The sequence below is a fragment of the Arachis hypogaea genome, chromosome 4 (genome assembly GCF_003086295.3).
Source record: "Arachis hypogaea cultivar Tifrunner chromosome 4, arahy.Tifrunner.gnm2.J5K5, whole genome shotgun sequence".
NCBI classification, from domain to species: Eukaryota; Viridiplantae; Streptophyta; class Magnoliopsida; order Fabales; family Fabaceae; genus Arachis; species Arachis hypogaea.
The window spans coordinates 102,754,449-102,768,609 of record NC_092039.1 but is presented as its reverse complement, the minus strand read 5'-3'; the positions used below and the strand labels follow the sequence as shown (position 1 = coordinate 102,768,609).

Here is a 14,161-nt window from a genome sequence, read left to right as displayed (position 1 = left end):
ATATGGTTGAGATAATTGGTAAACTAAAAAAGGACTTAAATTCTGCAAGAATCTGAATTTTATTCTCGTTACTAACGTTTAAGAGCCAATTTATTATTAAACAGAATTTATTTTAATATATTAATTGTAGAAAATTTTTTATATGATCATTTAATTTGATTTATATGTTAAGATGAGTTTTTATATAATAAATTTAAAAATAATTATTTTTACTATTATAATAATATATTAATTATAAAAATTAAGTTTATTAAATAATATATAAGTACTTTTGAACCATTAAAAAAGTCGAAAAAGTACTCTAATTATAGATATAGAATAATAATTGATGTCAACCCTATTAAATTTGTACTATATAAAATAGTGTTTATAAAATATACCTTGATTACAAAATTCCAAAAACCAAATGGGGGGTGCATGCACTGCATGCAGTAGCTAGCTAGGTTCATTAAGAGTGTGTGTTTATCTCTATGTTATTATCTCCCACTTGCTCAGCAAGTTGCATAAACCGACGATGTTGCTGAGCGATTATTAAATCAAATAACAAAACTAACCAATGCTAGTCGCCATAGACATTTTCTTTTCATTACTATACAGTATACACTAACATTTAAACCAATATGTCTCACCAACATTATTATTATTATTTATTATATATATTATTTCTTTTCTTTAATATATGCTGCAACTTGCATGTCCTTTCCTGTCCGTATGCTAAAATTTATATTATAATGCACTGGATTGGAACTTAGGGAATATGCATATATTAATTTGAGTTGACAAACCAAGAAAAGTCATGTATGTTACAGCTAAATACAGCTAGCTATATATATAATAACAACATGTAGGGTGAATGTTATTGATCAGTATTGATCTATAACTTTCTTGTTTTGAGTAATATTAGTCATGTAATAATTAATTAAGGAAGACATGCATATATGAAATAAAGGGGTGAAGAAAATTTTAAGATGATGCCATTCTAATAATAACACTACTTCAAAAGAAAAATTATTAAAAAAAGTTATTAAAGGTTAATATTTTTTATTTATATTAGTCAATACTTAACTAATATTTTATTTTTTATATTATCAGAATTTAAAATTTAGAATTTAAAATTTAAAATTTAGTATTAATGATTTAGAGTATTGAGTAAGTAGTATTGACTAAAATAAATAAATTTTATTGGCTATGGAGTATTATTTAAAATTATATATTTACAAAACTAGATAAACTTATTATTATTATGGACATAGATAAAAGAAGATTTGATTGGTAATAAATTACTTTGTACTAGATTAATGCAATTAGCGTTCATATTCATATATAATATATGCTAATGTCAATGTTGTAGACCAAATAATAGCACCAACAAAATATTGAGAAGAAAGAAAGAGGGTTGAAACTAACAAATATCTAGTGTAAGTTTACTCTATTGATCTCAGTAAAAATCCGAAGTCCTAATTAATAACTAAGGTCCACCTTGGTATAAACCAACTGTAATTTTTCCCAAGCAAAATAGCAATACTTCGCAGTACAGTTCACAACATATATAATAAATTAATAATGGCCACACTAATTTTATATATAGTTACTCCTCAAAAAAGAATAATTTCATAAAATATATTTAAATAAACTCCTCTAAATTGATCAAACCAATTGATACATAATTATCATCTACAATGAATTTCACTTTTTAATAGTAGTAACTAATTAGTCTTGATATTTAATTTCACACTGTCAACATAAATAATAAACATTATGCATTGTAAAAATATTATGAATAATAGAGAACAGTTAAATAATAATATAAGATTCTTTTACAGTATAGTAATGCATGAATCTTAGTTTTATTGACTTGTAGTACTACAAAATTTGCCTTAGAAACTAGATAATAGAACAAGCTAATCAATAGGCAGTAAGCATACATGGAAAAAATATAAAAAGTAACCAGAAACTAAGTAGTGAATGCACACATATCATATCCATTTTCCAACTTGCATCACAAAATGCACAAAATTATAGCCATATATCCTCACATAGTAACTTCAAATCCTTGAGACTTTTCGCATTTCAAGTAGACTTCCTCATTCTTCTTTATTTTTTTTATGTGGGACTAACTTGGATACTCCTCACACTTGTAACACTAACAATCTTTTTCTCAAGTGTTCCTGCTAGCTCTTCCACCACATACCGCCTGGACCACCTTTGCCGAGGAGACTTCAAGAAGGAATCAAGTGAGAGAACATAAGATGAGAAGACACCACACCCAACTAAAAACCTTAAGATGTCAAGTTAATGGGTCTCTCATCTTATAAATTCTTCACTCTTTCTTACTTTTTTTTATGTGGAACTAACTTCGACACTTCTTATACTTGCAACACTAACAATTATATTGTAGATAATAAATATATTACAAAAGACAAGAATTTAAAAGATTAAACAAAGATAACTATTTATATAAAGATGATAGTTATTAAGACGTGAATATAACTACATATAGTCTGAATTAGTGTTTATAAATTATAAGAACGAGTACCCTTCTGTTTCCGCACACTATTTTAACTTTGATGAATGTATGCAGGCACAATACATATAATATTATAAAAATGTTTAAAATTAAGAAAGAAAACCTATCCATTCTAATAATCTTTCTCTATAATTTATCATTTTTCTACAATATTTGACTGATATTTCTAAATGAAGGTCATAGAAGTTAATCTCTTACGAATTTACAAAAAGTTGATTCAAAGAATACAGCTGGAACACAAACACACCCTTGTTCTTCATTCACTCTCACTTTATTTCTCAACAAAGGGAAAAAACAAAACTGAGCAGAAGACAGAAGCTGTTTTCTCCCTCTGAAGCGATAAAACTCCTAACCTACAATAATAATAATAATAATAATAATAATAATAATAATAATAATAATAATAATAATAATACGTAAAATATAAATGAAAGATAACTAGAAGAAGAAGGAGGGAAAATTAGAGCAGAAAAATTACGAAGAGACGAGTTATCGTTGATATTGCGATCTCGTTCTTCCCAAATTCTCGGCAAATCTCGCGAGAGATTGAAGGTTACACCGAAGAATGGTGTCAACGAAAACGCGCGTGTCCTCGGAGGTGTTCCCGGGCGGTACGTCCACCACATAAGACTCCACGACCACCGTACCTTCATCGACGTCGCGGTTGGCGGATCGGCGGTGGAGAGTTGTGACGGAGCGGTAGTTGGAGAGGCGGTGGTCGCCGCCAACCATGCTGAAGGCGATTACGTGGCGGCGGTCATCGAGGAGGTCGAGGCGCTCTGTGCTGACGGCGGCGGGGAGGCCGGAGACCACGCGGACCTCGCGGAGGGATCCTACGGCGGCGCCGTCACCTAGGACGAGGTGGCAGGTCTTGACGAAATGCTTGTAGGCTTGGGGGTTATCGAAGCGGCGAACGATGGACCACACGGTGGGAAGAGGGGCGGCGATCTCCTGGATGACGGCGGAGCAGCACTGGTTGGGCGAAACCGCATGCGTGTGGTGGCGGGATACGGCGGCTGGGACGGTTTGAAGACTTGGTGGCATTTTATGTTTTATTGAGTTCCTGAAAATATTATGAACGATGTCTTTTGAAGTTTTTGTATGTGTTCTGTTGAATGTGGAAGTGACTAGTGAGTGTTTTATGGTTTTGCTTCAGTTTAGACGTTTAGTTGATAACTCAAGTTGGAGAGGGACCAAGCCACTTGACTAGGGAAATGTACATATTTCTTTTTTTTTTTTTGCATTAGAAAATAAAAAATATTTGATAAACAGGTTATTTTTTAAATAAAGTTCAGTTAAATATTTTTTATGTTTTTTTTTACAAAATTAATTATCAAAATGACTTAGTTATAGAATATTTTTCATAAAAATTTATTCATATTAAATAAAATATTGGCAAATTTTGTTAAATAATTTAATTAAATATGTTAATTATTTAATAGTTTAATTATTATTTTATAGAAAAATATTTTTATATAAGTAATTATTTTATCGGTTTAATTATATACAGAAATATTATATGTATATTAAAAATAAATTGTTGTGTACGTATTTATGTATCTTTATAAATATTCAATTAGTAGAATAGTCAAATCTACTATAATAAAATAATTAAATCTGTAAAATAAATAATTAAATATGTATAATAAATTATAAAATATCAAATATATGTTACTATATATAATTATACATGCAATAATTAATTGATGGTTAACCTACTCCTAATATATATAATTGAGCTATATCTAGTATTACCAGAAATTAAATTTATTTGCTAGTATTGCTATTTGCTAGTAGGTAATTGACCGAGTAGAAATAGAAATTTTTAAGGTTCAAGATGTTTAATTACGTCATTATGTGCATATATGTTATTATTGTAATAAATTCCATGTTTACACTATTCTACGTAAAGTAGAATATAAATGAATCAACTTGAAAATTTAAATTAATTTGTAAACTTTTTAGCTAGTTGAATATAAATGCTAAAAGTAGATTTCATCAAAATTATTGGACCATTGAGTTGATCCTTGTCAATTATGCTGTCAATTTTAATTCACAAAGTGCACAAAGATGAAGTGATTTTATTTATTATATATTACTGTTCCTGGAACTGTAGGTTGATCTCGGACGAGATCTGCGGTAGCGGTTGGAGTTGTTGCATTCGACTTGTTAGATTTGACGGTGTTGCCGATCTTTCGTCACTGGAAGGTGGGAGTACTTGTAAGAGACTCTGATACTTAAGTTAGCACATGCTTTAGGCAGGGTTTTAGTAGAATCAGAGTATGAGTTATACCTGGGTGTTCTAGTGTATTTATAATAGTGTGGTGTGACCTTTTTGGAGATAAGATAGTTATCTTATCTTATCTTTGAGTGAAGTCATCATATCTTTAAGGAAAACCGCCTTTATCTTTCTGGGCTTCGGCTGCCTTTAGATTGGGCTGTGTTCCTTCGTTTTGAGCCTGCTTTGGACTCCTCTGGCGATTTGGCTGACCTCTTTGAGAAGAGGTCGATAATGAGCCAACCTTCCAAGAGGTCGGTCATAGACAACTATTCATGCCCTAGGTCGAGCTGTACAACCCTGGCGGATCAACGACAAATCAACCAACCTGTTCAGATCAGGACTACCCGACCTCTTTATGAAAGAGGTCGGCCAAATTACTACAGAGGCCCAAGAAGGCCCAAAAAAGAAGAACACGATCCAAATCTAAAGGCAGCCCGAAGCCTAGAGAGATAAAGGAGGTTCCCTTAAAGATAAGATAACTTCACTCGTTATCTTATCTTCAGAAAGGTCATTCTACGCCATTATAAATATACTGGAGCACCCAGTTATAACTCATACTCTGATTCTACTAAAAACCTGCTCAATACCCTTGCTAACTTAAGCATCGGAATCCCTTGCAGGTACCACCACCCTCTGGTGACGAAGGATCAGTACTACCGCCAAGTCCAACAAGTCGGACACGGCAGCTCCGGCCACCGTCATCAAGTCGGACACAACAGCTCCGACCAATACAGAAGATCTCATCCGAGATCGACCTACAGTTTCAGGTAACCCTCGAAACATTGGCGCCGTTGCCGGAAAACCTGGAAGTCATCCCATCATCATGGCAGACAACCTTGACAACAACCACGACTCTGATCTAGAGGACAGGACACCACACAAGAACGCGGATGTCACACCCAAGGATACTCCTCAACAAAACAAGGATAAGAGTCCACCAAATGCAGAAATCCTAGAGGCACTTCAAGCTCAACAAGAACGTCTCAAACAACTCGAAAAAGAGGCCAAATATCAACGAGAAGCCGAGAAAGACCTCAGAAGGGAAACTAGGCGACGAAAAGAGCTGGAAAACAAAATATTACAGCTTGAAGTAGATCTAAAAAAGACTACTCGATCCAATCACGAGGATAATCCCCACAAGGATCAAGACCCATTCACCAAAGAAATTATGAAAGCTAAAGTTCCAAAAGACTTCAAAGCCTCAGACATGACCCCGTACGACGGCACATCGGATCCAAGCCATCATCTCAGTAATTTCAGAAGTAGAATGTATCTCACCGATGCCTCGGATGCAATCCGATGCAAAGCCTTCCCAACTACCTTAACTAAAACAGCAATCAAGTGGTTCGACAGCCTACCCCCGAGGTCCATCTCAAGCTTTGACGACTTAGCAGGAAAGTTCCTTGCTAGATTCTCTATCCAGAAGGACAAAGCCAAGCACGCCCCAAGCTTATTAGGAATCAAGCAAGGAGATCAGAAAAGTCTTCGTAGCTACATGGAAAGATTCAACAAAGCATGTCTGGACATACAAAGTCTGTCAACCGAAGCAGCCATCATAGGTCTTATCAATGGCCTACGAGAGGGACCTTTCAGTCATTCCATATCAAAGAAACATCCTACATCCCTGAACGAAGTACAAGAACGAGCAGAAAAGTACATCAACATGGAGGAAAACTCTCGACTATGAGAGACCTCAAAATCCGGATCCTTTTACTCCTCCCGAGATAAGGATAAAGAGTCCAAGAAAAAAAAGATCAGCATGGAGAGAAGATCAAGAAATACCACAACTACATCCCTCTCCGGGTATCTCTCGTAGAAGTATACCGAGAAGTATGCCACACTGAAAAAATCCCACCACCTCGCCCACTTAAAAGTAAAAAGGGAGGAGGAAATCAGATGGAATACTGCGAATACCATCGAATCTATGGACATCCCACCAACAAATGCTTCGACATGAAGAATGTCATAGAGAAATTGGTAAGAGAAGGTAGACTGGATCGGTACCTAGCTAGTAAGACAGATGTGCCCAGAAAAAGAAGAAGAGATGAAGAGGGCGGGCGAACAGAACGACCACCTCGTACCCTAGAGAGACATGTTCACATGATACATGGAGGATTTACAGGAGGAGGAATCTCCAAATCATCTCGCAAAAGACACCTCAAAGAAGTATATCACGTCGAGGGAGGAAAAGGAGCACCCGACCTCCTTACTATTACTTTCACTAAAGAGGACACAGCTGGCGTCATCTCGGGACATGATGATCCCATGGTCATCACTATTATATTGTCCAATGCTAACCTCCACCGCACACTGGTGGACCAAGGAAGCTCAGTTGACATCTTATTCAAAACCGCCTTCAACAAACTCGGCCTGGAAGAAAAAGAGCTCCGAGCATATCCAAACAGCCTATTTGGATTAGGAGATACTCCAATTCAGCCACTTGGATACATCTCGCTACACACAACCTTTGGAAAGGAAAACCGGTCAAAGACACTCAACATAGACTACATTGTGGTCGACGTAAGCTTAGCCTACAATGCCTTAATATGTCGGACAATGTTAAATCAGCTCGGGACAGTAGTCTCAACTCCACATCTGCATGAAGTTTCCAACTACAGAAGGGATCGCTATGGAGACCAGAAAATAGCACGTCGCTGTTACAATGAAAGCCTAAACCTTCGAGACAAAGGAGAAGAAATCAACACCATCGAACTCAGGGGAATTCGAGGTCGGGAAGAACTCTGTCCACACCCTGAGGGCGAGACAGAAAAAGTCCAGATCGGAGACATCCCATATAAAACGACCAATATCGGTGCAATTCTAAAGGGAGAAGTAAAAAAGTCCCTCATACAGTTCTTAAAGAATAATAACGACCTCTTCGCATGGAAGGTCGTAGACATGCCGGGCATAGACCCCAAGCTAATGTGCCACAAATTGGCAGTATATCCAGGATCTTGACCAGTACAGCAGAGGCATATAAAGCTCGGACCAAAAAGATCCCGAGCTGTGGAAGAGCAGGTACAAGCTCTACTGGAGGCAGGATTCATTAGGGAAGTCAAGTATCCACTATGGTTAGCCAATGTTGTCTTGGTGAAAAAATCAAATGGGAAGTGGCGGATGTGTACTGATTACACCGACCTCAACAAAGCCTGCCCAAAAGATCTTTACCCACTCCCAAATATTGTCACTCTAGTAGACGCCTCCTCCGGATACAAGTACCTCTCATTTATGGATGCCTATTCAGGGTACAATCAAATCCCGATGTACCCACCTGATCAAGAAAAAACCTCATTCTTAACACCCAAAGCGAACTATTGCTACGTTGTCATGCCATTCGAACTCAAAAACGCAGGAGCTACCTACCAAAGGTTAATGAACAAAGTCTTTGCAGATCACATTGGAAACTAATGGAGGTATACGTGGATGACATGTTAGTAAAGACACAACGTGAGGAATCATTACTGTCCAACCTCGCCCAAGTATTCAATACCATAAGAAAGCATGGCATGCGACTTAACCCTGCAAAATGCACCTTTGCAGTAGAAGCTGGCAAATTCCTAGGATTCATGCTCACACAAAGAGGAATCGAAGCAAACCCGGACAAGTGTCAGGCAATACTCAACATGAAAAGCCTGACCTGTATCAAAGAAGTGCAACAACTCAACGGGTGATTGGTAGCTTTATCCAGGTTCCTAGCTGGATCAGCCATCAGATCTCTCCCCTTCTACGCTATGCTAAGGAAGGGAAGGAAGTTCGAATGGACATCAGAGTGCGAGCTAGCTTTCCAGGATTTCAAAAGATTCTTGGGACAACCACCCGTCCTTACTCGACCTCGGGAAGGAGAAGCACTCGTAGTATACCTAGCAGTAGGAAGTCGGGCAGTAGCTTCGGCACTAGTCCGAGAGGACGACAGCAGACAGCAACCTATATACTTCATCAGCAAAGCGCTACAAAGGTCTGAACTGAACTATCAAAAGATAGAGAAGTTCGCCTACACTCTCATATTAACCTCTCGATGACTCCGTCCATACTTCCAGGCTCACACCATCAAGGTTCAGACCAACCAGCCCATAAAAGGCATTCTGCAGAAAACAGATTTAGCAGGAAGAATCCTACAGTGGGCAGTCGAGTTATCCGAATTTGACCTTCAATATGAAGCTCGGACATTGATCAAATCATAGTATCTAGCCGACTTTATTGTAGAGTACACCGACACCCCAGAAATCCCTACAAAGTGGAATCTTTACGTGGACGGCTCTTCCAATAAAACTGGGAGCGGAGTAGGCGTGATAATAGAAAGTAATCAGGGAACCCAAATCGAACTCTCACTAAAGTTCGAGTTCCTTGCTTCTAATAACTAGGCTGAGTATGAGGAACTATTGGCTGGTTTGAAGCTGGCTAAAGAAGTCAGAGCCCAAAAATTTTTCATCTTTAGCGACTCACAGGTTGTTACCTCGCAAATAGCAGGGACCTACCAAGCCAAAGATCCGGCTATGAAAAAGTACCTGGACAAAACCAGGGAACAACTCGGGCAATTTCAGGAATATGAGATCCAACATATACCTCAAGAACAGAATGCTCGAACTGATGCACTCTCAAAATTAGCCAGCACCAAACCAGGGGACAATAATAGGAGCCTCATCCAGAAAGTACTGCAGAACTCGTCAATCTCAGAAGAAGAAATCTTAGCCATATCAAGCCAAGATCAAGGATGGATAACTCCCATAATTAACTACCTCAAATCAGAGATACTCCCTACAGATAAGCAGGAGGTAAAGAGGTTAAAACGGGAGGCACAGTATTATACCATCATAAATAACATTCTATGCAAGAGAGGTATTTCGACACCTTTACTAAAATGTGTACCGACCTCTAATACAAAAGAGGTATTGGAAGAGATACACAGTGGCGCCTGTGGGAACCATCTCAGAGCACGAGCCCATGCTTAAAAAGTACTTCGAGCCGGACTCTTTTGGCCGACTCTGCAAAAAGAAGCCACCGAGTACATTAAGACATTTCCACCATGTCAGAAACATACTAACTTCCATGTCACCCACCAGAGGAGCTCATCAGCGTGACATCCCCTTGGCCATTTGCAAAGTGGGGACTCGACCTTCTCGGGCCCTTCCCCCAAGGGTCAGGACAGGTTAAGTTCCTCATTGTAGGGGTAGATTATTTCACAAAATGGATAGAGGCAGAGCCCTTAGCCAATGCCACGGCCTAAAGAAGTCAGAAATTCCTATATAGGAACATTATCACGAGGTTTGGGGTTCCTTACTCCATCACCACAGACAATGGCACTCAGTTCACAGACGCAGGCTTTAAAAAATTGGTAGCCGACTTGAAGATAAAGCACCAATTCACATCTATGAAACTCCCGCAGGCTAATGGACAAGCAGAAGTTGCCAATAAAGTCATACTAGCCGGGTTAAAGCGGAGGCTACAGGACGTAAAGGGAGCCTGGGCTGAAGAGCTTCCACAAGTCCTATGGGCATATCGGACAACCCCACACTCTACCACAAAGGAATCACCCTTCCGATTGGCTTATGGAATGGAGGCAATAATATCGGTAGAAGTTGAAGAAGGATCTCCCAAAACGATCCTCTACAGTGAAGAAGCTAACTCTCGACTCCAAAGAAAAGAGCTCAATCTACTCTAAGAAGTCCGAGAAAGAGCTCGGATCAGAGAAGAAGCACTAAAACGCCGCATGGCCTTAAGATACAATCAAAAGGTAGTACAGCGAAGGTTCGCCAAAATGACCTCATCCTAATCCAAAATGATATCAGAACAAGTCGACCCGGAGAGGGAAAGCTAGCAGCTAATTGGAAAGGACCCTACCGAATCAAAGAGGTACTGGAAAAAGGTTACTACAAAGTGTCCGAACTCGAAGGCCAAGAGCTACCGAGATCATGGCACGCCTGCAACCTTAGAAGGTATTATAGTTAAAAGGTAATAAAAGATCTAAGGACAAAGGTGCACTCTTTTTCCTAAAATAGGTTTTTTAATGAGGCACTAAGCCAAGATCTACAAAATTACCTAGGGTAAGCACCCACATGTATATATTTCGCATATTTTCTATTTTGAATAAAGTTTTTCAGATTTCCTACAAAATCTCCTTATCAAGACGCATTATTCTAAAAAAAACTGCAAAATTCATCGCCCGATTATAAAGCTACAGATCGGCAAAAGTGAAAACCAAATTCACTGCCCGACGTGATCGACAAAGAATGAAAACTGAATTCATCAAAGATCGACTAAGCGAGGATCAAACTCTACAAAATCGGCAAAGATGAAAAGCGATAAAAACAGAATAATGCAAGAAGTTATAAAAAGCAATCCATGAATAGAGGCCTGACGAGGTCTGAAACAAAAATGGATTGCTAAGAAATAACTTGAAATAGACCGACGCAAAAAAAGTTAGACTAAGATCAAAGCGACAAAAAGTTATAAAAAGTAATCCCTAAAAAGAGGCCTGGCCAGCCCTAAATAGCGGATTACAAGAAATAACTTCCAAAGGGACCGACATGAAGAAGTCAGACTAAAGCTACAAAAGTTATAAAAAGTAATCCGTAAAAAGAGACATGACAAGGTCCAAATAAAACGGATTACTAGAAATAACTTCGAAGGGACTGATACGACGAAGTCGGCCCAGAAAGCTACAAAAGTTATAAAAAGTAATCCATAAAGAAAGAAACCGGATAAGGTCCAAATAAAATGGATTACTGAAAATAACTTGGGACAGACCGACATGAAGAAGTCAGCCCAAGGCGACAAAAAGTGACAGAGTTATAAAAAGTAAACCCAAGGGATTACTAGAAATAACTCAAGAGAAGTTCAACTAAGAGAATCAACCAACAGAAGGCGCGCGTTAAAAGGGAGACAACTCGGCCCGAAAGACCACGACCTCGCCAAAATCAATTTACAAAGTATTCTGTCAAAGAAATACTAAAAAAAAGGACACTTCAACTAAGGCAATCAAAAGAGGTCAGGCAATAAACACTCTGACGATTCCCAGAAAGTGCCAAAGAAAGCTCCAGGCAAGCATATCATAAGAGAAACAAGGCAGTTACCATAAAATAAAACTCAAGAGGCCGCTGAAAGCCGACCCCAAGAGCAAGAAAAACTATTTTTGTTTTTCAAAACAAAGTTGCTAAAATAGCAACTGGAGTATCCAAAGTCAAAAGATCACAAACTAACAAAAATAAAGAGTTCAAAAGCCCACAAAGACCGGGCTATACACAAAATTATAGACGATCCAAAGGCTTCCCAGTACCATTATCTTGGGGAGAAGGAGGGCTAGTCTGAAGGGAAACTGCGTCCACTGTCCCGTCATCCTGGTTCAAAATCTGGATGTCTGAATCAGATTCCGGCTGATTGGCTTCAATTGCCGGAGTTGAGGAAGGCGGGACAACAGAGGCTTTGGCAGAAGTGACTAGAGGAGGGATAACATCATCATCATCATCGGGGTCATCAGGAACAATCTTACCATCTTTCACAATGTTGTCCAAACTAAAAAGGGTAAGGTCGAGCTCGGGTGCAAGAACTCGGACCTGTTTCTTTAGATTCTCATAAGCAGCATTCACATTACCTACAAGATGACCCTGAAGATTGGCATAGTCAGCTCGGGCAGAACCCAAACTCTTCCAAAACTCTACCATCTCTCTATAGGTCCGAAAATAGCTATCCTTATGCTTCTGGGCCATCTCCTCAGAAAGATCCCCCAATGCCTTAGCCGCTGTAGCCCGAACCTTTTCACCCTCCAACTCTTTCTCCAGTTTCGCCACCTTTTTTTCGAGCTCCTCGTTCAACCCCTTGATCCTATCATACTCCGACTTGGCCTCCTCCATGAAAGTCTTAGTGGCATGAACAGGGACATCCTGAGCAGTTCGGAACAAGGCCGCTCCCATGTGCGCCATTCTCACACTATTTCGGGTAATGAATTCCAGATGGTGAAGGATGGATACATCATCCGTAGGAATAATGCCGTAAGGAGAAATTTGTTGGTCAACAAACCCCACGGCATCGAAGTTATGGGCATCAAAATTAAAGGGCTCAACGGTTCTCGGCTTTTTAGGAGAAGGGCCGGCAACAGACGGGGAGGCAGCACTGGAAGATGGCAGAGGAGGAACAGAGGAGGTCAGTCGGACATTAGGAGTTGGGATGATCTTTTTGGGACCAGAAGCGTCCGAGGTCGACCTCTTTAAAGAAGCCCTAGACGACCCCTCCTCGGGAACCTTGGCCGAGAGGTTTAGGGCCATAGTTGCCTGGTATGCGAAATTGTGATCAATACTTTTCACAACACAAATAATCCCCAGTGATGAATCCAAAAACTTGGTGTTCAATACCATGGCATAAACACAACTTCGCACAACTAACCAGCAAGTGTACTGGGTCGTCCAAGTAATAAACCTTACGCGAGTAAGGGTCGATCCCACAGAGATTGTTGGTATGAAGCAAGCTATGGTCACCTTGTAAATCTTAGTCAGGCAGACTCAAATGGATATGGGTGATATACGAATAAAACATAAAGATAAAGATAGAGATACTTATGTAATTCATTGGTAGGAATTTCAGATAAGCGTATGAAGATGCTTGTCCCTTCCGTCTCTCTGCTTTCCTACTGTCTTCATCCAATCCTTCTTACTCCTTTCCATGGCAAGCTTATGCAAGGGTTTCACCGTTGTCAGTGGCTACCTCCCATCCTCTCAGTGGAAATGTTCAACGCACCCTGTCACGGCACGGCTATCCATCTGTCGGTTCTCAATCAGGCCGGAATAGAATCCAGTGATTTTTTTGCGTCTGTCACTAACGCCCCGCCTTCAGGAGTTTGAAGCTCGTCACAGTCATTCAATCATTGAATCCTACTCAGAATACCACAGACAAGGTTAGACCTTCCGGATTCTCTTGAATGCCGCCATCAGTTCTAGCCTATACCACGAAGACTCTAATCTCACGGAATGGCTGGCTCGGTTGTCAGGCGAGCACTCGGTTGTCAGGCGATCAACCATGCATCGTGTATCAGGAATCCAAGAGATATTCACCCAATCTAAGGTAGAACAGAGGTGGTTGTCAGGCACACGTTCATAGGTGAGAATGATGATGAGTGTCACGAATCATCACATTCATCAAGTTGAAGAACAAGTGATATCTTAGAACAAGAACAAGCGGAATTGAATAGAAGAACAATAGTAATTGCATTAATACTCGAGGTACAGCAGAGCTCCACACCTTAATCTATGGTGTGTAGAAACTCCACCGTTGAAAATACATAAGTGATAGTGTGATCATTGGCTTCGGCCCCAGAGAGGGAACCAGAAGAACCAAGATGAAAATACAATAGTAAAAGGTCCTAC

At 39.3% G+C, this 14,161-nt stretch overlaps 1 protein-coding gene across 1 annotated transcript; it reads right to left on the bottom strand.

The window, feature by feature from the left end:
* Nucleotides 1–2,757: 2,757 nt before the first annotated feature.
* LOC112797092 (abscisic acid receptor PYL4) lies at nt 2,758–3,779 on the bottom strand. Its single transcript, XM_025839851.3, has 2 exons — nt 3,006–3,779; nt 2,758–2,880 (listed from the first exon to the last, which is right to left on the bottom strand). Exon 1 carries the CDS (start codon nt 3,569–3,571, stop codon nt 3,017–3,019), a length of 555 nt encoding a protein of 184 aa, XP_025695636.1. The 5' UTR covers nt 3,572–3,779; the 3' UTR covers nt 2,758–2,880; nt 3,006–3,016.
* Nucleotides 3,780–14,161: the final 10,382 nt, after the last annotated feature.

Bases quoted from the DNA above. Each gene is read 5' to 3' on its own strand.
- LOC112797092 (XM_025839851.3), bottom strand. From the start codon at position 3,571: ATGCCACCAAGTCTTCAAACCGTCCCAGCCGCCGTATCCCGCCACCAC.